The 22,886-nt window shown below is 39.7% G+C and overlaps 1 protein-coding gene and 1 pseudogene across 2 annotated transcripts; both read right to left on the bottom strand.

Annotated features, from left to right (window-relative positions):
- Positions 1–281: 281 nt before the first annotated feature.
- On the bottom strand, positions 282–22,523 carry Eif3j (eukaryotic translation initiation factor 3, subunit J). The gene is made up of 8 exons (NM_001077670.1): positions 22,382–22,523; positions 22,195–22,298; positions 9,757–9,811; positions 9,304–9,395; positions 5,688–5,802; positions 2,802–2,963; positions 1,575–1,648; positions 282–1,351 (listed from the first exon to the last, which is right to left on the bottom strand). Exons 1-8 carry the CDS (start codon positions 22,425–22,427, stop codon positions 1,220–1,222), a joined length of 780 nt encoding a protein of 259 aa, NP_001071138.1. The 5' UTR covers positions 22,428–22,523; the 3' UTR covers positions 282–1,219.
- LOC147995654 (NADH dehydrogenase [ubiquinone] 1 beta subcomplex subunit 4 pseudogene) lies at positions 15,591–16,075 on the bottom strand (annotated as a pseudogene). Its single transcript, XR_015684580.1, has one exon. The product of XR_015684580.1 is annotated as an NADH dehydrogenase [ubiquinone] 1 beta subcomplex subunit 4 pseudogene (transcript).
- Positions 22,524–22,886: the final 363 nt, after the last annotated feature.

Here is a 22,886-nt window from a genome sequence, read left to right as displayed (position 1 = left end):
AATTTATTCGTATAACAATAACCTAAGCAACAGGCTCCATCACTACTAATAAATAGTCCTAGGTACTTAATTGGGTCTTAGCATCTAAACAACAAAATAATTTCCCAAATAAACAAGAGTAGGAAGGCAGCCTCTGTTGCTCTACAACTATTGAAAGCCCAAACACTCTTGCTTCAAAGCTGTGACTACATCAAGCATTGATTAGCTTTAGTGAGTACAAAGACCTCCACCCAAGAGTGGCATTCTGTACTCTTAACTATCTCTTGGGATATAACACAAAATTTAAGTCCTCACAATAGTGATTTTATTAAATTAGTTGCTTTATAAAACATTGCAGATGTCATAATTGTTAACATAACAATTTACCAAACTGTAGTTAACTGGTGCAGTTTGCTGAGCATGTTTTATAAAGAAAAGGAAATGCCAAAACCCTGTTAAAAGTTTTTCCATTGCAGCCTAGAAGAACAAGATTTGTTTCTCAGACACTTGAATCAGGCAAACAGAAACAGAGTTCCCTCCCCCATTTGAAGTCCTCCATCAAAAGAAACAGGCTGATAAGTAACTAGACAGTCAATGCACTGGTGAGTCCACACTTGCACTGTAATAATGGAGAAGTTTACCTTCTTCAGCTTCAAAGTCGGAGGGTTTTGGTCATTAAAATCTTAAGTATCAAACTAGTACTTTTCAGCCACAGTATCTTCACTCTGAGATAAACATTCTTCTTCACAACAAGTTTTTAATATCCTCACCTCAATTTTAAGACAAAGCAATTTTAATACTAGGTGCATCCCACATGCCCTTGCTGCAAACTGCTTTTCTTGACAAGTTATGAAGTAGTTCAAGGAGGTATGGTTAAGGCTGTATTACTGAATGGTGCTGGTAAATACTACACTTTTTTTTTTGTCATGTTGCAACCTTTGTTTCCAATTTAGTGACTGCTGCTATGGAATCGGATAGCAACAATGACAACATTATTAGGTTTGTTTTGTTTTTAAACTATGATTTAGTAGCAACTGAGGTTCCCAATTTTAACCCCTTGGCAACAAGATCCAAGTTCCCTCATTTGCACATTAGCACCTGAGTGTCAAGGGGTTAAATAACCAGCACAAAGATACTGCACTTCTGATTGTAGCATTTGGCAGAACTGAAAGGAAAGGAGGTTGTGCTACATGTTGAAGGGATTGTGGGCAACAGAAAGGAGACACCAGAAGATAAAATGTCACATGAAGTCTTCATAGTCTTGTACATATCCTCCATCATATCCACCATAGTCTGCCAGATCGTCTTTCATGGTGGCCTTTAATCCCCCTCCAGGTACCACACCTTTCTTCTTCTTTTTGGCTTTGCTTTGCTAAAAATGAAGAGTTAAAGTCATGAATCTTTACTTATTGTGGGTGTTTCATCTGTCATAGCAAACATTTAAAGAGGTCAAAGCCTCTCTAAAAGGTATAACCTACAGCAATCTTGATTTTCTCAGAAAAGAACACACATATGTCTGAATGGAAGCATCAGGCGGCCATGGGGCTGCTCTCTTCTAACCCAGCTTCAACAGGCTCTCTAATACAAATACTTACCTTTTCCTGCTTCTGTTTTTCACTGCAGAGCACAGTCAATGAGTTGGTAATCTTTTTCAAGTCATCAATTTCCACTTTAAAAGAGGGAAAGAGACATACTACTAAACTTCAATTTTTCAGCATTTTGAAAAATAAAATCAAAATAGGCATCCTTTTAATGTATAAAAATTAATTTGTATGTCAATAAAGTCGGGTAACTCTCCTTCATAAATAACTGTTCAGTCTATGGCTAGGCTCAGTGAGCTCATAAAATCCCAATGATGAACTTAATGGCTATAAGAACTGTAACATGGACTCTTTAGTATTCCCACTGCTTCTTACCTCCTCTCCTCAGCCTAAAAGGGGAGAAGAACCATGGCCTCCTTCCTGTAACATATCCTCACATTAGCTAGTAACACATATGACAAGCCTTCTACCCTAAGAACTGTAATACATTTAGTGGACAATCTGCCCTGTACTTAACTGGAAAAAAAAAAAATCAAAAAATCAGTGCTTAGACACAGAAAATGTTAGTGTTTGCTTAGAAAGAGCCCCAACCCCCAAGTGTGAAACACACTACATATAACCTGTGGGTAAATCAATCACATTTGAGAATCCCCTGCTTAGTGATCGTTCCTCAAAGAAAATCAACTACTAATTCACAATGACCCTTTCTCAATCTTCAGCCAGTCCTACCCCCAGATATCCTTGATGAGGCATGTCAGCACATACGTGCCAGCTCTGTTGGGCAACTTGGACAGCACCTTAGGCTTACATTTGTAAAGTCGGCAGTTCTTGAGGGTCTTACTGAGCTCAAAACCCCTAGAAGCTGCTAGTCTATTCCTTCTAAAGATACTTTGTGGCTTCTTTAGGAGATGACTGGATAAAGGGGTGACCTGCTTTGGCATAAACCAACTATCTTTTGGGAAGCTACTACAAAACAATGAAAGCAGCCTGCCACCATGCATTGGAGAACATTCCAAAAATATTTGCTAAAAAGGAAATCTCAACTCTCTATTACATAGCATTAAAGCACTTTTAAAAAACTATTTTTCAAAGTATAGTGTTCATAATACAGTCTCTTACCCCCTTAGTTTTTCAAGACAGGGTTTCTCTGTGTAGCCCTGGATGTCCTGGAACTCACAGAGATCTGCCTGTGCTTCTCAAGTACTAGGATTACAGATATAGCCATCACACCCAACCATAATACAGACTTATCAAAAAAGGGCTAGAATCAGAATCACTTACATGAAATACAGACATCTCGAACTAAGGCTTCCAAAAAACTGGCATAATATAGTGATTTTTCATATTGTGTAATTTTATCTTTTAGTAACTTTCCAAACTCTGTGAAGTCATCTCTTGAAGATGGGTTCATAGCATCTATTCCATAAACTGTATTATTAACACCTGTAAGAGAGAGAAGTTCTGAAACGTTAGGAAAAAAAGCAAACATTTTAAATTCATCAGTGAGAGGCTAGTGAAATGGCTCAGTGGGTTATAAGAGCTTATCTGGAGCTCATGTAAAGATGGGGAGAGAACAGACTCCATAAAACTGTCCTCTGACCTCCACATATGTTCTTAGACCCCATAACACAAACATTTTAAAGTTCGTAAAGCAAGTTGAATTGCCATAGTGTGCACCATAATGTGGTATGGTGCGTGTGCATGTGCGTGTGCATGTGTACTTGAACTGCGTGTGAAAGTAAGAGTATAACTTTCCTTCCACCAGTAAGAGTCCTAGGGATCAAACTCATGTTGTCATCAGGTTTATTATTACCCTCTGAGCCACCACTCCAGCCCTCTGAATCTTTTTAACCTGGGCCTATTAGAGTTCTCAGACAGAATTCAGGAAGAGCCTTCTAAATCTTTTAAATTCAAAACAGAGTTCAAGGCCTGGCAGAGACAGAGAGAAACTGAGACAGACTGACGACACTAACAACCAACAAATAAATTAAAAAAAATCATATGGTCTGGGAATGTAGCACAGGTAGTGCCTGCCTAACATGTATGAAGCCCTGAATTCAATCTCCTGCATTAAAAGTTAAAAACATAATTCTATGTCATGAGACTTGTTTTGTTTCAATTAACAGATTCCTTTGTTAAAAAAAATAATAAAAGACCTTATATATTTTAAAGACATAGTTGAAAAACAGTAAAACAGCTGAGCATGGTAGTATTCAGGAAGCAGAAACAAGCGCCTCTGTGGGTTCAAGGTCATTCAGGTCTACACAGGGAATCCAGACTGACTTAGGCTACACAGAGATCCTATCTCAAAAACAAGCCATAGTTTTGTTTTTTTTTTTTAAAAAAAAAAAAAAAAAAAAAGGACCCACAGAATTCACTAACTTTCCAAAAACAACGCTCTCAAAGATCAAGAAAAACAGAACGAACTGGGTGGAAGATAGCTCAGTGGTTCACTGCCACTAAGTGTGACCACCTAAAGTTCAAGCACCTGAACCCACATGGCAGGAGAGAACCAAGTCTACAAGATGTCCATAGGCATCTAGGGTACACAAGCACAAACAACTTTTGGGATGGGAAAAAATAAAAAAGACAGATATGGAGGGCTGGAGAGATGGCTCAATGGTTAAGAGCACTGACTGCTCTTCCAGAGGTCCTGAGTTCAATCCCCAGAAACCACATGGTGGCTCACAACCATCTGTAATGAGATCTTATGCCCTCTTCTGGTGTGTCTGAAGACAGCTACAGTATATTCATATATAAAATAAATAAATCTTATTTTTAAAAAAAAGGATGGATACTATAAAAATAATTAGCTAACTCCAAAAGCAGTTTTCTCTCAGTGTTAAAATCTGAGCGAATGGGGTTGGGGATTCAGCTCAGTGGTAGAGCGCTTGCCTAGCAAGCGCAAGGCCCTGGGTTCGGTCCCCAGCTCCGAAAAAAAGAAAAAAGAAAAAAAAAAAACAAAAAATCTGAGCGAGCGAAAACTTAATCTAGCCTCAAATGATCTAACAATACCACAGACTCAGCAGTGCAGTATAAGAATTGACAGTTAATTCCTATTAACCAAACAATTACTGTGCTAGTGCACTTTTTACTTCTTAATCTGGTATCTCATATGAGGTTTTCTGCACTGAGCATATAAATATGGCTGTCATGAATACAGGACACCCACAGTCACACCTGAGGAATATGGTCCTACTTTCTAAAGGAGGAAACAATTACAGCAAGCAAGCCTCTTGCATTGTAGAGAAGGGATTAGGGAGTCAGAATTTTTTTTTCATACCTGGTAATGACAAATTAGACAACTAAAAAGTAGGGTCTTGATTTCTCTTCCTCAGTTGTGCTGGCAGTTTTAAGTCAACTAGATAAACTACGGAGTCCTCTGACAACAGGGAACTTCAGTTGAGAAAATGCCCTTACCAGATTGGCCTGTGGTGCATTTTCTTGATTTTTGATTTATGTGAGACAGCACAGCTCACTGCAGGCAGTGACACCCCTGAGTCCTGGGTACTGTAAGAAAGTGGAATGAGCAGGCCAAGAGGAGCAAGCTAGTAAGCAGCAATCCTCCATGGCTTCTGTTTCACTTCCTGCCCTGACTTCTCTGGATGATGGGCAATAAGCTATAAGATAAAAATAACTCTTTCCTTCCTAAGTGGCTTTGGTGTGATGTTTTATCACAGTAATAGAACTATGACACTAAGAATGCACGCATTTATCTTGTTCACTGATTATAGCTGTGAAATGCCACAGCAGGATGACCCCAAAGACAGTTTGGCATTTAATTTCCAAGCTACAGACTACAGAATCTATCCAGCTCATAAATTTTAGGAAAAGTGTATTTTACTGAATCTACTAGGTTGGGAGGCACAGCCTTGGTATAGACTTAGCTGGCTTCCACTTCTGACCCTCCTGTCTCAATGTCCCATGTGTTACAAAGATGTCTTAAATTCAATAACCTTTACGATACACTAAGCAATTACCCAAAATCTGATAACTTTTCTGTACCTTGTCAATCTCAAAAATATAAACAAGAACTTAAAGATGTTTTCTTAAAACTTCAATTAGTATACATGTGTCCTTTAAAAACATGGTTTTTGATCTTTTATGGGTAGTAAGATGGGCAGAATTTTTCATCTGGATAGCTCAACACTACACCCATCATCTTACCAAAAGTTTCTTTTGCTAATTCAAGGTCTGACTCTTCCTGTAATTTCTTTAGCCGGAGTTTATCTGCTAATTGCTCTTCGGGTGTTAGCACTTTAGATTCTTCAGGTTCTTCTAACTAGAAAGAAACAGAAATTTCACTTACAAATGCCAAGCTTATGGTGGAAACAATTCATACTGTATGAATTTTATGTCGGCACCTATATAAAGAAGCAAGCACACACGAGGTGGTTACTGGATTTTACCACTCATTTAAACACTTTAGGTCTTATTTCAGTTGTACAGCTAAAACACAGAAGCTGGGTGGGAGTGGTGTACACCTTTAATCCCAGCACCAGGAGGTAGGTGGATCTGTGACCAGTCTGGTCTATAGATGAGTTCCAGGATAGCCAGGGGTACAACCACACAGAAAAACCTAGTCTTAGTCACCACTAACCCCAAATTATGGAGACATAAAGAGGTGAGCAAGGTAACAGGAAGTAACATCTAACAAGGGTGAGAGTTGAACCCAGGAAGGATTTATTTCATTATTTCTTGTTATTTTATCTATAGTTCATATTTTATTTTGCTTTTTTATTTGCTTAATTTTGTCTGTTTCATTAATTGGTTTTTTTTTTTTCTTGAGACAGGCTCTCTTGTAGTTCAAACTTGCTGTGTAGCTGAGGATGACCTACAACTCTTGATCCTTTGTCTCTTAACTACTAGTATTAGGATTCCAGGCCTATGCTACCACACCTGGCTAGTTTGTTTTAGTCTATTTTCAGCTTAAGGTTTTCTATTTTTAAGACAGGGTTGTAATATGGAGCACAGGCTAATGTGGAACTTATTGACTTTTCTGCTTCAATGTTTTGATCATGTCTTTTTTTTTTTAAAGATTTATTTATTATATGTAAGTACACTGCAGCTGTCTTCAGACACACCAGAAGAGGGCATCGGATCTCATTACAGATGATTGTGAACCACCATGTGGTTGCTGGGATTTGAACTCAGGACTTCTGGAAGAGCAGACAGTGCTCTTAACCACTTAGCCATCTCTCCAGCCCATGTCTTTTTTTTTTTTTTTTTTTTTTGTGAAGACAGTTTCTTTGTGTAACCCTGGCTGTCCTTGAACTTACTACTGCCTGACTCTGAGCATTTGTCACAAGCTTAAGTTTTGTGTTCTTTTCTGTTTTTTCTTTTAGTTTCCAAGTCAGGTGATTGTACATGACTTTAGTCCCAGCACTTGGGAGGCAGAGGCAGGCAGATCTGTGGAAGTTCAAAGCCAGCCTGATCTACAGAACAAGTTTTAGGACAGCCAGGGCTAGAGAGATGCACAGATGTAGAGGGAGGGACATTCAGTTGAGAAGGAGACATTCCTTCTATGATATTGCTGAGGAGGAAGGTCAATTGGGTACTTCTCTGCCTCTAGCAGGCTTCCACCCCAGCATCTAGCTCCCAAATCTTCACTGATAAAAATGGTTGAGATTTTGTTAAAAAACAAGTCAATGAGAAATATCTCCATTTTGTAATCCTTAATAGCTAAGAAATGATAATCAATAATAATGTAACAGGTGGGTAAGAAACTGATGTAATGAAAAATGTAAGTTTATAATGGAACCAGGCTGTGTCCTCATCTCAACCCAGTTACTTCTTCAGAATCAGCAAACAGTGCAGGCAAGAACATGACTCCTGATGTGAGATAGTAGAACGCACTGTCTACTGTTAAAATGTCTAACGTGAATCTCACCAAAAGTTTACTCATAAGTTGCAATTTAGAGTTATGTTATAAAGTAACCAGATACAGATAAAAGGGAGTAGGCTCTATAAGACAACTAGCAGTCCAGTCTCTTTCATATATCAGTAAAACAAGGGGAAGAGAAAGGGCATGGAGGTGGTGGTAAGAGGAGTAAAAGGAGAAAACAAAAGACTATAAGAAGTCAGCACAATAACCACCATGTGATACACGTACAAGCTCTGCATCAATAGAGCAAATTTAAAAGATTGCTTGGAATAACTGGGAGTATACATTTCTATGTTTGTATGTGTTTGTATAACACATTAAATACACGCATACAAATTAACATTGAAATCTAGATCTAGAGATTTTTAGAATATCAGGTTATATTTATGCAATCATATGAAAAAGATCCCTATTCAGAGGCTTAAAGATAATGTTTCTTAGTTGTATTAATATGTAGTCCTGACTAGTCTAGAAGTGCTACATAGACCAGACTAGAACTCAAATTTTAGTAATCCTTCTGCTTCTGCCTTCCAAGTGCCAATACTACAGGTATGAAAACGATCACATTTGCTTTATGAGACTGTATCTCACAGTATAACCTAGGATAGTCTTAAGTTTTATAGTCCTCTAATTCAGGCTTACAAAGTACTGGTATTACAGCACCACCATGCTAGATTATTTTCTTATCATATTTATAGTTTTTTTTTTTTTTTTTTAACAAAAAGCAAAGAAGGCCAGGCAATGTTGGTGCATGCCTTTAATCACAGCACTTAGGAAGCAAAGGCAGGAAGGAGGATCTTAGAAGTTTGAGGCTAGCCTGATCTACAGAGTGACTTCTAGGACAGCCAGGACTACCTGTCAGATAGCCAGAGAAACCCTATCAAAAAAGAAAGAAAGAAAGACAGATTGAGTAAAGTTATTTCCATGTATGGAAACATCTCTACAATAAAGTAAATAAAAGCAAAGTGAAAAACCATACAAGAAAAGAAAGCCACTTAGTGATGCATGTCTGTAATCTCAGCACTTGGGAAGAGACAGGAGGAAATCAAATTCAAGGTCAGCCTCACTTATACAGCTAAACCTGTCTCAAAGATGGGTGGAGAGAATATATACAGAAATATAAATATATCTTGAAGTGTTTACATTCAAGACAGGAATAAGTAAGGAAGGGGTTAGGAGTGTTTTATAGGAATTGTTTTATGTTTGAATTATGAAAATGTCTTCTATTTAAAAAGAATAATTAATACTATTTCTGGATCCTGCTACAAATAACGAAGAATAAAACCACAAATGACACACAAACTTTTTATGTTTTGCTCAGTAACTGTGACAAAAAATAGCTACAGATAGGTTGGGGATAGGTTGGGGATACAGATCAGTGGTGGAGGGCCCATTTATATGAACAAGACCCTGAATTCAATCCCAGCACTGCAAAAAAGAAAGGAAGACAAAAGAGGAGGAGGAAGATGAAGAGAAAGAAGAAAACTGTAGGCGCAGGCAAAAAACATTCACTGAATGTGGAACAAAATATTTTCACACAAGGCTTCTAAGTTCTGTTTTTTGCATAAATCACCAATCAATCTGCTTCTGGGATTTGTCTGTTTGTTTGATCTATCGAGACGGGTTTTTTTTTTCTTCTGTGTAATAGCCCTGGCTGTCCTGGACTTGCTTTGTAGACCAGGCTGACCTCAAACTCATGGAGATTAACCTACCCCTGCCTCCGGAGTGCTGGCATTAAAGGCATGCACCAAAACACCCGGCTGGGATATGATATATCTGTTTAGTCTTTACAGAGCCCTTCAAGTTGCTAGGTAATTATTTGCAGCCAGTTCAGATACTTTACCACAACTGACACAATATTAATTCTGTATGCATTTTAAGGAAACTGAAAAAACTTACCCTCTTTTTAATTTCTTCTTGCCTTTTTTTCTGTTGCCGTTCTTTCTCTTTTATCTTTTCTGCTATTTTTTTCTTTTCTGAAATTTTTACTTCTGAAAGAAAAATTTTATTTACAACTATATTGAGTACTTTCTAGTTTATGACCAAGCCAAACATGATGCTTGAACACTTGGAAGAAACCAAACCTTCCTTAGCTTCCTTCCCAGAGTCATGTACTGATATCCTGGAAATGAGGGCATTTCTGGCACTCTTCCTTTTCAAGTCAGACCCCCAAGGATCCAAATATCTCTCTTCATACTTCCTTTAGACAAGGTAGATCATTCAAATAACACCATTTTCTCTATTCTTTTTTCTGCCCTCGAGACCCAGCAGTCAAATAGAAAGGTATATAATCTGAATATTGAGAAGCCAGAAAGGAAGAGCAGGAAAAAAAAGAATAAGCATCTGGCTCACCTGGTTTGACTTCTGCTTCTTCTTTATTTTCATCATCATCATCATCCCAGTTATCCTAAAGACAAGACCCTCCATTAGTGATTCTTACACGCTTTCTTTCCCCTGTGACCTCTAGGGTTAACCTAATTCTACAGAAACAAGTTTGTTAGTATTTTTGGTATTACAGGCTTTTTAACAGTAATAAAGCCCTTAGCCAAGGTTTATCTTCCCAATTTTCCAGTCTACTTTTATATCTCAGGAGTGATAGAAGCTTTACATGTTTCTCTTTGAGTTTGGTCCTAGTATTCTATAAATTCCAACATTGTTGTTTCCTTGCCCCAGTCATGTCCTATAACTAGTTATCTGTATATATAGCAAAGGCTACTAGGGTTTAAAAATTAATATTTAGAAGGAAGGCAGAATCTAGTGTGGCTCAGGCTGGCCTTGAACTCCTGATCTTTCTGCCTCCACTTCCCAATTGGTAGAATTTCAGGCTACCAAATCCAGTCTCTGAACAGAATTTTAACATTTAAGTTAGATTCATCAATTCTTTAAAGCTTTCTAATCCAAAATCTGCAGTGTTTCAAAATTCAAAACATTTTTAAGTACCAACATGTTACTATAAGAATATTCCATTCTGGGCTGGAGAGATGTCTCAGTGGTTAGGAGCACTGACTGCTCTTCCAGAGGTCCTGAGTTCAATTCCCAGCAACCACATGGTGACTCACAACCATCTGTAATGGGATCAGATGCCTTCTTCTGGTGCGTCTGAAGACACCTACAGTGTGCTCATATACAATAAATAAATCTTTAAAAAACAAAAGAATATTCCATTCATATAACAGTTGGGCCTAGTGCCTCAAGCCTAAATTTACCCCAACTACTTGGGAGATAGATTGAGTTCAAATTCAAGACCCGCCTCTACAAAGTGAGTTTAAGATGGTCTGGGCAACAAATTACCGAAATCCTGTTTCAAATTAAGTGCAAAAAACCCTGAAGGTTAGGGAATATGGCTCAGTAGTAAAATGACTGCCTGGTATACACACAAGCCCCTACGTTCAATTCCCAGTACAAACAAACAAACTAACAGAAAATTCTAATCTGATCCATTGATAGATCTTTAGTCAAAATAAACCAAATATTAAAAAAAATTGGTGAATAAAATTATCTTCCTGCTATGTGTATAAGATATATCTAAAACAATAGAATTTCATGTTTACTTGAATCCCCACCTCTAAGATATATTATTACACATACACATATACACCTCATAATCTGAAGGGAAAAAGAAATACTTCTGGCCTCAAGCATTCTGGATAAAGGAATATACTGTACAATCTGTACCACATTGCCTGAAAACAGAAAAGGTGTACTACTTCTTGGCTTTTGAGACAGAGTTTCACTATACAGTCTAGGCAGGCCTCCAACACTGATTCACCTGTCTTTGCCTCCAAGTAATGAGATCTAAGACATGAAGGTCCCCACCCGAAGCTCGACTAATTCTTCTAATTGTACTATCTCAATTTCTAGTACACTAGTAAGCAGGAACAAAAGTAATAGGCACCCCTATCTTTTTTCTTTCTTAATGAAACTATCCCTGAACATAGTAAAATCTATGAGTCATTGCCCATTGCTACCTCTGGATTTGCATTAAGTTACAAAATCTCACATCAAAGAGTTTGCCATAGTTCATTCTAGAATCTATATGGTTTCATTGTTTTTTCAATTTCTATCCCTGATCCATCTAGATCAAAAAAACCATAGATCTAATATTATAATTTTCAAAATGGTTAGTAAGCTGCCAAGCATCAGTTATGAAAAAGTCTACCCTACTGTTATCATATACTAAAATTTTGAATATTGAATTTCTGGCTTACTATCTAATCCTACCATTAAGAGTGTGTCTTCAAGGGGTTGGGGATTCAGCTCAGTGGTAGAGCGCTTGCCTAGGAAGCACAAGGCCCTGGGTTCGGTCCCCAGCTCCGAAAAAAAGAACAAAAAAAAAAAAAAAAAAAAAAAGAGTGTGTCTTCATTCATCAGTAATACATTGAGAGTTTTTCAATGTATATTTTAAGACAGGGTCTCACTACATAGCCCTGGCCCTCCTGGAACTTGCTATATAGACTAGGCTAGCCTAAAACTTGCAGTGATCCTCCTGCCTCTATCTCCTGAGTGCAGAGATTGCAGATGTAACTAACACCCCATTTAGTATCACACTGCTTTCATTATAGAATTACAGTATGTTTAATGTCTTCTAGTGGTCATTCCCCATTTCAGGATTTTTAATGTTTTCCAGCACACTTGTTTCTTCAGATCCATTTAGCTAATGCCATAAAAAGCTTCTCAATTAAAATACAAGATAACCAAGGTAAAATTTCTAAGCCTTAAAATCAGTTGCAATCACTGGAGAGATGGCTCAGCGGTTAAGAACACTGACTGCTCTTCCAGAGGTCCTGAGTTCAATTCCCAGCAACCACATGGTAGCTCACAACCATCTGTAATGGGATCCGATGCCCTCTTCTGGTGTATCTGAGGACAACTATAGTGTACTCATAAATATAATAAATAAATCTTTAAAAAAAAATCAGTTGCAGTCTTATTTTTATTTATTTTGGATATTGGCTACCTCTGTGGCCTAGAGTGGCCGTGAACTCATGATCCTCTTGTCTTCCCTTACTGCATTCTGGGGTCACAGGCATCTGTGTACTACCACACTATTTAGCAGTTTTTCCATTTATCAAATGGGCCACTCTCTAGCCAATAGGTCATTTGTTTCAAGCAGTGTTGCTTACAACACAACCAGTCAATGAATCAAATTACATAATACTTTTAAGTACAAAAGGTGAGTCAAGAACTAACTAAACCTTTATAGCTCTGGTTCCCTAAGCTGGGCAAGGCACTCTGAGGTAGACCTATTCTCTGCTTTTTCTGTGTCTAACTCAATCACTGAGCTACATATAAACCTATTGTCAAACACCATTTTCTATAGAATTTAGAAGAATCCAATTTAATAGGGATGTAGACAGCCCTCAATTTAAATTGAGCTTCAATCTATAGGTAGAACAGGCTCGGCAACCACCAGGCAGAGTATTCATGTCACTTGAAAATGAGCCATCAGAGGGAAACACTGATGCTAGTAGGTGAGGAAAGACTGACTAATATGTCGCAACTATGACACAGACACGCTTCTAGCTTTATAGCATTACAGATCACAGATCTAAATCAATGGAGGTATGTATACTAAACTTCAATTAGGACAAGCTTTGTATTTCCAACAAAGAAATAAAAAAACCTCTCCACCTGATTAAAGCTGCAATGGAAAACAAGCAGAGAAGGAATAACTATGTATACAAAGTAAATATCTCTGAGTATAATTTTTAAAAAACATCCTATTTTCTGTGTTTGGGTATTCTTTCTTCATGTATGTCTATATAACACTTGTGTGCCTACTGCCCTAAGATGCCAGAAGAGGATTCAGACTTCCTAGAACTGGAGTTACAGTTCTAAATCACTACACAAGTACTAGGAATCTAATCTGGATTCTTTGCAAGAGCCAGTTCTCCTACCCAATGAGCTAACTCTCCAGCCCCCAAGTAAATATATTTTTATAACCACTTGTCAATTTAAGCCATGATTTAGACTTTTAATAAACAATTAGTCATTATTTGAATAACTACAATACTAGAGTTAAAAATTAAAAATAAAGTGTTTGTATTACCTTACTATTCTGTTTTATTTCTTACATCAAAACTGTAGTACAAACAGAATCAAAGAGATAAAAACAGAAGTTAACTACCAGGTATTTGGGGGTCTGTAAATATGCTGTTCAGACAGTGCTTCGGATAGGAGGATCACTGAATGTCTAGGAAGTGCAGAGTTAAAGGTCAGATAATAACAGTATACAGCACGTATTGAGCATTTACTTTGCACCATAATTACGCTTAGGAGCCTTTTCATGTCGTAACATTAAGGTTGGTCCTCATAACACTCCTAAAAGTAAGGCAGCAACATCTCATTTTCAGAAAAGAAAACTGTGGCTCAGATGAAGCCAACATATTATCTCAGTAAGAAAAGACATAGGGACTTGCTCTGGACCAAAGTGACACAGAACAAAACTCTCTCTGAATGTTGCAATATAAAATAACTGAAAACTAAGTCCCTCCTGCTAAGATCTGTTCTATTAGTTAGAGAATGGGCTCCCCTAGATCACAGGGAATCCCATAAAAGCAGTTAAAGTACATATTAGTATGTAAAATGTGCCCAGATACATGCAACTGCCATTGGTAGGTTTTATTTTGTTTGGAAATTTAAAGAAACTGAGTTTTAAGCTTTGGTCTGGAACCAGAAAGTCATGAGAAAATTATCACTGAATACAATCACCACAGAGAAGCACATTCTTAGTAGTTCATCTATACCAACTCTGTATCCTCTATCCTTATCACTCTCTGTTTTCCCACAACAAAAGATAAGCCAGCTCCTATCCATGCAAACAGGAGGCTACTTAGAAATTCTCCATCTTATCACAGATTCTATTTCTTAAGATATTGTTTTGTGGTGGGATCTATCTTGCTATGTAGTTTAGACAGGCCTTGAACTCATGACCCTCTTTTACCTCTGGAATGCTGGGATTTGTGCCATGTGCCATCACACCAGGCCAGAATAGGTTTTAATAGCAAAAAAAGGCAGTTCCTATAAATAAATTCTAGGCAGAGTCATGGCACTTGCCTCAGTGCACAAAGGACCATGAAAAGCAAGCCATATCTACTACCATTACCCTCAAACACATGCGACAAGCTTGCCTTGACATCACTACTAAGTTACCATATTATTTCTCTTAAGAGAAAATAGCTGGCACTATTCAAGAAGGCTAGGTAGCTTTCCACAGAAATTTTTAAAAACGTGCGTCCTGAAAAGTAAATGTAGTACAGAATGCCTAGCACAACCGCTGTAGGCAAACTGAGCAGACTATTCTGTAAACACGAGGACCTTGTAAATGCTGGCACATTTTCCAGATAAAATGACAAAAGTGTTGCAAGACACTTAAAATAGAGACAGTAAGCCTACCTATCACTTCAAAAAAGACCTAAGTGTTATTTGGTTCAAGATACAACCTATTAATATACTATTAAAAATACCTTTCCCAGAAGAGGGGAATATAGCTCGACTGATGTAGGACTTGCACAGAATACATGAGGTCTTGGATTCAAACTCCATTACTGAAAGAAACATCAAACACTGCAGGAATTTGATTCAGGTATCCTAGTGGTTTATTCCTGTAATCCCAGCACTCAGAGTGTGGAGACAGGAGGATCAGGAATTCACGGTCAACTTCTGTCACCTGTGGAGTTCTAGGTCAGCCTGGACTATAAGATTATAACAAAAACATTCAGTCTGGCTTCATAAAACGGCCAACTTTTTTAGAGAGAAGTTGTTTATAATTTACTCATGTATACAGTATTCATGCCCTACAGATATTCACCTAACATCATTAGAATAATTTCTCTCAAAGAGATGGCCGCTTTCAAGTTCAAAATTTATTTCTTAACCAAACACAACCAAGTATTAAGAGGAAAGCAAAAAATTTCAATATTATTTTTAAAAAAGTTTTCTATTAATGTACCTAATAGTTGGCTGGTTCTGCCATTTTCATAATACGAAAGTGTAGTCTCATATACGATGAGAGAAATACATTTAAGGTTGAAAATGCTTCCAACTGAAGCATTACAAATTTATATATTGTCACATGGAAAGAGCTTCAAAAGTGCAGCTGTTTTAACCCATAGCAATAGCCCAGGAGTTAACATATATTTCTCTCCTTTTGTTCTCAAATTACTTGGTCTAGCAAACCTTTTTGATTTTTTTTCCTTTTTTTTTTGATTAATAGATTTATTGATGCAAGAACAGAGGCATCCTTGCTGAACTTAGTAGGAGATGCTAAATTTTCTGTCCAGTTTTCCTTCCTGGATAAGTCTTTCCTTTTTGTCTCTGTCTGTTTTGATAACATAATACCAGAAGATGAGAGGCCCTAAACCTGCCACCACTCCTAAAAGTGAGTTCTTGGGAGTGGGTCTGAAATTAGGATAAACATTTGCTGATCTTGCATAGGTCCAACGAATCAAGGCAGGATCCTCGATGTGCGTTTGGCATTTGGGGTCGTTGTACTGAAGCAGATACTCCCGTTTAAGCCGGGCCCTTATGCTCATGCGCTCGACCTGCGCCTTTCGGGTCTCCAGAGACACGTCATACTCGGCAGGGTCGAGGGTACTGGGGAGAGTGGCCAGGGTTGCAGGCTTATACTTGGAAAATGACATCTTGGCTCCCGGCGAACATTTGCGCCTGCGCTTTTTTTTTTTTTCCTTTTTAAAAGCTGAGTAGCCCAGAGCCTCCTCAAACTCCCTATGGTGATTTGAATAGGTTTGACCTCCACAGATTTTGAATGGTTGGCCCATGGGGAGTGGCACTATTTGGAGGTGTGGCCTTGCTGGAAAAAGTGTCACTGTGGAGTGGGCTTTGAGGGCTCCACCTATGCTCAAGTTCTGCCCAGTGTGGAAAAGAGCCTCCTCCTGGCTGCCTGTGAGAGAGTCTCTGATTCTGGCTGCCTTCGGATCAAAATGTAAAACTCTTGGTTTCTCCAGCACCAGGTCTGCCTGCATGCTGCCATGCTTCCCACCATGATAATGGACTGAACCTCTGAAACTGTCAGCCAGCACCAATTAAAGGTATGCTTTTATAAGAGTTACCTTGGTCATAGTGTCTCTTCACAGCAATAAAAACCTAAGACACTCCCTATGAGTAGACCTTGATCTTCTTATCCTGAGCGATGAAATTATAGGAGGAGTACCACTATCATACCAAGTTTACATAGTGCTAGAAATGGAACCCAGAATTTCATGTATCTTAGGCAAGCACTCTACCAACTGAGCTATATCTCCAGGCCACAGGATACCATACAATTTCTCACAGGAAAAAAAATTTTAGTACTATGTAAATTATGTAGTTTCTGCTCTAAGCAGCTTCAGAACTGACAAGGCTAGCCTTCTCATTAAAATTCAGTTTTTAAAAGAAAAATGTTCTACCGTCTTCCATAAGTCAAAATAATTGTTTCAGTAAATTCTACTCCATTTAATCCTGTTTTGTTCCAGCTCAATGCTTACCTGTCTCATGTTCAATGATTATCAACCAATTTTACTTTAATTCCTGGCTAAGCAATATCAAGGCCAAAAAGCCGAGAACTGGAGCTGGAAAGATGGATCGGTGGTTTAGAGCACTTACTGCTCTTGTAGAAGACCTGGCTCACAATTCTAACTCCAGTTCAATAGCATCTGATGCCCTCTTCTAACCTCCATGAGCATCAGGCATACATATGCTGCACATATGCGCTTGCAGACAGACAATATACAATTAATCTTTAAAAGCCTCCAACCAAACACTAAATAAGTAACTAATTTATTTGCAATGGCCCAGTACAACACATAGAATAAGTAAATACTTTTCAATAAAAAGAACATACTTGAGGGCTGGAAAGATGCTCAGACTACTCTTCCAGAGGTCCTGAGTTCAAATCCCAGCAACCACATGGTGGCTCATAACCATCTGTAATGAGATCTGATGCCTTCTTCTGGTGTGTCTGAAGACAGCTACAGTGTACTCATATATAAAAATAAATCTTAAAAAAGCATACTTGAGATAACTGATTCCCAGGTTGTCCACTGATACATACCATGCGGCATGTATGTCCACACACAAAAATAAAGCTTTCTAAGTGAAAACTATTTTATAAAATTTATTAAAGTACTGAAATGATTTGGATTTTCCTCACTATAATCTGGTTGAAGGCCAAACATGGTAGCTCCTTCACTCCTATAATCCTAGCACTTGGGAGGCTAAGGCAGGAGGATTGCCATGGGTTGTAAGGCCAGACTGGGCCAGAGTAAGACTGTCTCAAGCAAAAAAAAAAAAAAAAAGAAAAAAAAAAAGAAAAATCATATATATATATGATGACTATCTTCAGTTGTGAAGGGACTTACAGAGGAAGACCTAATGCTAATTAAACCACTGTATGTTTGTGATTTTCTATAAATTAGAAAAATATTCTCATCAAGATAAACATTTTCAGCCTAGGGAGGGGTTGGGGGATGTTGGCCCTGAAACCGGGAAAGGGAATAACAATCGAAATGTAAATAAGAAATACTCAAGTTGGGGTTGGGGGTTTAGCTCAGTGGTAGAGCGCTTGCCTAGCAACCTCAAGGCCCTGGGTTCAGTCCCCAGCCCCAGGAGGGGGGGGGGGGGGAGAAATACTCAAGTTAATAAAGAAAAAAAGAAATAGGGGTTGGGGATTTAGCTCAGTGGTAGAGCGCTTGCCTAGGAAGCGCAAGGCCCTGGGTTCGGTCCCCAGCTCCGAAAAAAAAGAACCAAAAAAAATTTTTTCAGCCTAGCATGGTGGCAACACACTTGTAATTCCAGCACTCAGAAGGCTGAGGCAGGAGAAGCTTGAGTGTTCAAGTCCAGCCTAGTGTATACAACCAGACTGCTCCTCCTACTTCCCAAAAAAAGGGCAGGACTGGGGAGTTCACTTGGTAGAGTGTCAAACCATCCTGAGTTCCAACATTGGAAATGCAGAAACCAGGCACAGAGCACATAGCATAGCACTTGGGAAGCCAAGAAACAGTTTAAAACCACCCTTAGTACACAGTGAATTAAACACTATCCTGAGCTACATGATACACTCTTTTAAAGAAAACAAAACAAACAATTGCCTATTTTCTGGCAAAATTGTTACCTGAAAATGTAACCACATTTTTCTCTAAAATACAGATCTTGAAGTGGCACACACACATGTATGTAAAGAACTTGGAAGGATGAAGCAGGAAGATCCAAACTGGAGATCCTCCCCGCATATAAAATATAAAAAATAAACAAAAATAAAATAAATATAGATCCTATTCCTCAGAAGCGCTAATACGTGAAAAAAAGATGTCCTTAACCTGGAAGATTTACAATATTAATCTGGATAGATCCTTAAAGTAAATGAGTAAGGCACAACTGCTTACTCCATAGTTTTTACCTGGGTCAGTCCTCGGAGACCTGTGTAATAAATTCTACAGTGCAACTATAGAGACACATAGCTGAGGGCTGCAGATGTAGTTCAGGTGGTGGCTTGCCCTGCGTTCTATCCACAGGGAGGCATAAACTGAGGGTAGCTGTACATGCCTTCAAATGTCTGTAGGCAAGGTCACAGAATTCAGTTGGCAAAGATGGTGAGGCCAGCCTTGGGCCAAATGATATCCTGCCTAAAATAACTAAACATAAAAACAGACAAAAACAAAACAAAATGCCTGAGATAGCTGAACACAGCCAGAAGTTTCCTCTAAAAATCTGTATACCTTCTGAATAAACCTGATTTGCAACTTGTTAAATTGAAATTTTAGGGAATCCAGTAAAATGGTTTTAAAGTTGCATTGTCCCTGCTTTCAGTAGGCACTCAATCCTGCATCTATATCTGTACATCACTCTAGTCATATACACAAAGTAAGAACTTCTTCCGCTACTTCTGCATATCAGAATAGTAAGAAAAAGTCTAAGGAAATACTAAATACAAATAGAGATATACACGCCTTAGTTCTCAAAAAGAAGTATGTCTGCCTATCTGTGGACATGCATATGACAGTAGATCTACAAGGACAGAGATACTGGATGTCCTGGAGCTAAAGCCACAGACGGCTATGATGTAAATGCTAGGAATCTGACTCTGGCACTCAAGAAGAGAAGACTGCTCTTAGGTCATCTCTCTAGCGACTAGGTTTCACCTTTTTACTGGGAAAAAGTCTGTCCTCCATGAATATTAAGAGATCTACAGGTTACGTCCATTTTTGCCACTGCAAGACAGCTACTGAAAAGTCAAAAAGGTTAAAAAGAACAACTAGGGCGAGTAACTAAAACAGACACTATTATTAAAATGGTAACTTATAAAGGTCAAGCGCGTGATCCTTGATAAAAGAATACTTTCTACAGTTTTGCCATAGAACTCTCTCTCTATGGCCCTAGTTGGTCTTAAACTCTTGGACCCAGCTGATTCTCCTCCAACTTCCCCAAAGTGCTAGAACTACACTTGCCATCCCAACAATCTATTTTTTTTTTTACTCACATATTAAATTGTTTAAGAACTACAATTTTTGACTTCATGAAAACTAAGCCTTGCACACCACCACAAAATGATTAAACACTAAAGTATCAGGATTTGGAAGTTTGGCAACATAACTCATTGCTATGCAAGGTGACAAATTTCAATTCTAACAAACTTCTGAATGGGCAAAAACTTGATAACCATGATCCATCCTCCAATAAAAACAAAATTCATAGTAAATAGACACTATAGAAAAAAATCAATCCTTCTGGCCTTAGGAAATGATAAAATGTGACATAAAATAAACCTCAGATATTTAGATTTTAACAGCCAAACTATTTCCATTAGGATAAAAGAAGGAAGACATCAATGAAAACTAATATTTTCTGAATACCTACCAAGTGCTAGGTAGCCCTGCTTAATGCTCATTTAAAAGACAAAGTAATTCTGATGGTGGTGTACTCCTTTAGTCGCAGAACTCCTGAGGCAGAGCCAGGCAGATTGGTGAGATTCAAAGACTGCCTGGTTTACATAGTCAGTCCCAGTCTCAAAACAGTCAAAAAAACAACAAACTATGTAATGCAAGTCTCATTATGATTATTTACATATTGAGAAAGTGTAACTAGAAAATGCCAAGGTAACATAATCCAGTCTGATTCTAAAACCCAGGAGTCAAAAACTGTGGTCTTTATGGTAACTTACTTCTAAGTCTCCCAAAAATTAGCTCTTACACTTAGACTTGTGGGTCTCCAATGACCCTTTCAGAGATCAGATATTTACATTTCAACTTATAACAGCTGCAAAATCAGTTATAAAGTAGCAAAAATTAATAATTTTATGCTTAGGAGGGGGTCACCACAACATGTCAAATACAAGTTAAAAGATCATGGCACCAGGAAGGGCCAGAATTACTATTAATTACTGTTACGTGGTTAAGAATTATAAACATCAGGGTTGGGGATTTAGCTCAGTGTAGAGCACTTGCCTAGCAAGCGCAAGGCCCTGGGTTTGGTCCCCAGCTCCAGAAAAAAAAGAAAAGAAAAAAAAAAAAAAAAAAAAAAAAAAGAATTATAAACATCAGGATCGACACCACTTAAGATTCCATAACCCCAGGTAGATGCTATCCGGCATCATTACAGACATCTTTAAACTTTAAACTTTAAGCTTTCTGGAACTTATTCCCACTTCCTCTGGTTCCCCACCCCCACTCCTGTTTTATTTTGAATTTATTCCCAGCCCTTAATTTTAACTTCTTTAACTTTATAGGATGTCCTAACTTCTACTTCCTAGGGAAAGTGAAAAATCAAACCTGAAAATCTGCTGTGAGATGTGGTGGCAAATCATGCCCAAGTGTATACATACACTAGGAAACAAAGCATGCAAGTGGCCAGTCATTAACGCTACTTGTCATTATTGACTTCAGTGTATACAAAGCTCTCTCCATTCCTCAAATTCAGGCCAGCTGGTAAAGTGGGCATACACTTCAACAACAAACTTCAGGATGAAGAAGAAAAATCCAAACAGTACATCTGAAGCTGTAGGATGAGCCCCTAGGAGTTTTTAAAAACAATAAAGGTGAATAGGACTCGAATCTACATGATGAAGAAAAACAAAACCAGTGGCCCCTGGTTTATTTACCACAACAACCAACTCTGGTATTTTTCTAGGCCTGTCGGTCCCTGTGTAAATGAATACCTGTTAACTCGGTTTTTCACAGTTCAGTTCTGTCCACTAACTCGCTGGTTATCTCAGTGCTCCCAGTTCATCCTTCTTACCACAGGGTGGGGGAAGGGAGAGCTAAAAGTTGTTTTACTGCTCCAATTCTAGGTTAGAAAAATCAATCTATTTTCTCCATCTAATCGCTCGAACGAAGCTACCGGCCTTCACAATCATACCTAAGTTACTGACACATGGGAGACCCGAACTAGGAAAGTCGGGTCTCACGACTTTCCATATGGGGCAAACACTGAAACTGAGTTCCCGATCTGCTCGGCTTGTTTCGGCGACAGGTTCTGGACTGCGAAGATAGCACGTGGGCCGACCGGACTGCTGCTGTCACTTCTTGTCGCCAGTTAGGTTCCAGGCCTGAGAGCAGACCCTCGGTGAAGAGCTGGGGCCCAGGCGGCCACCACCCTCCGCAGAGTCAGGCCGGACAAGCTGCCGCCTGCTACCCACATGGCCGTCCAGCTGAGGGAACCAGGGAACCAGGGAACCTTTGGGCCGACGCTCACGCGGGACCCACGGCCCGCAGGCCCGGGCGGCGCCCCGGGGTCCCGAGTCTCCCCGCCCGCAGCCAGCGCCCACCCGCGTAGCCTGGCGCCCCGGCCCGCACCTACCTTCACGTCCTCGTCCTCGTCCTCGCCTTCCCAGCGGTCCCCGCCTGCTGTGCCGCCGCCCGCGACCTTCCGAACCGGGTCCTCCATAGAGAACGTGTCCGCGTCTATGGAAGAGAGCGAGTCGCGTTAGTACACGCGTGGGAGCGGGGCCTCCACAGCCCGCACTCGGGCCGGAACTTCTGCTCACCCCAGGAGTCTGAGTCCCCCGCTGCCGCCGCCGCCGCCGCCGCCATCTCGATCCGGGGGTGAGCGTGTGTGAAGGGAAGAGCTGCGAAGAGTTAGCGCGGCAGAGGTGAGTCACTGGGCTGGCTCTCGTTGGCCCGCGCGGGGCAGGCTGGGACTGTGGCTGACTGGGCGCCTGGCCGAAGCTCCGCCCCCCCGGGCGACGCGCGCGGCGGGGCGGGGTGGGGCGGGGCGACGCTGGGCTAGGAGACGCGGACCAGCCCGGGCCTCCCCACCTCCCCCACCCCCGCGAGAAGGAAAAGGAAGTGCGCACGCCTGAGTAGGGCGGTGCTGGCTTGGCGACCAGATCTTCTATTGCTGGTAGACTGGGAGCCAGCAGAAACTCAGTGAGAAGGAAGTAGGCAGGGCTGTTCTCCCGAGGCCTCCTAGCATTTGGGCACGGAGATCGAAGCCTACCCCAAAGTCTCCCGGGTTTTCCCTTCCCGTGGTCACCCGGAGCCTAGCACGGT

Source organism: Rattus norvegicus, chromosome 3, assembly GCF_021556685.1.
Source record: "Rattus norvegicus strain SHRSP/BbbUtx chromosome 3, alternate assembly SHRSP_T2T, whole genome shotgun sequence".
NCBI lineage: Eukaryota > Metazoa > Chordata > Mammalia > Rodentia > Muridae > Rattus > Rattus norvegicus.
Note: the sequence above shows the minus strand (reverse complement) of the source record. Positions and strands in the feature narration are given on the sequence as shown.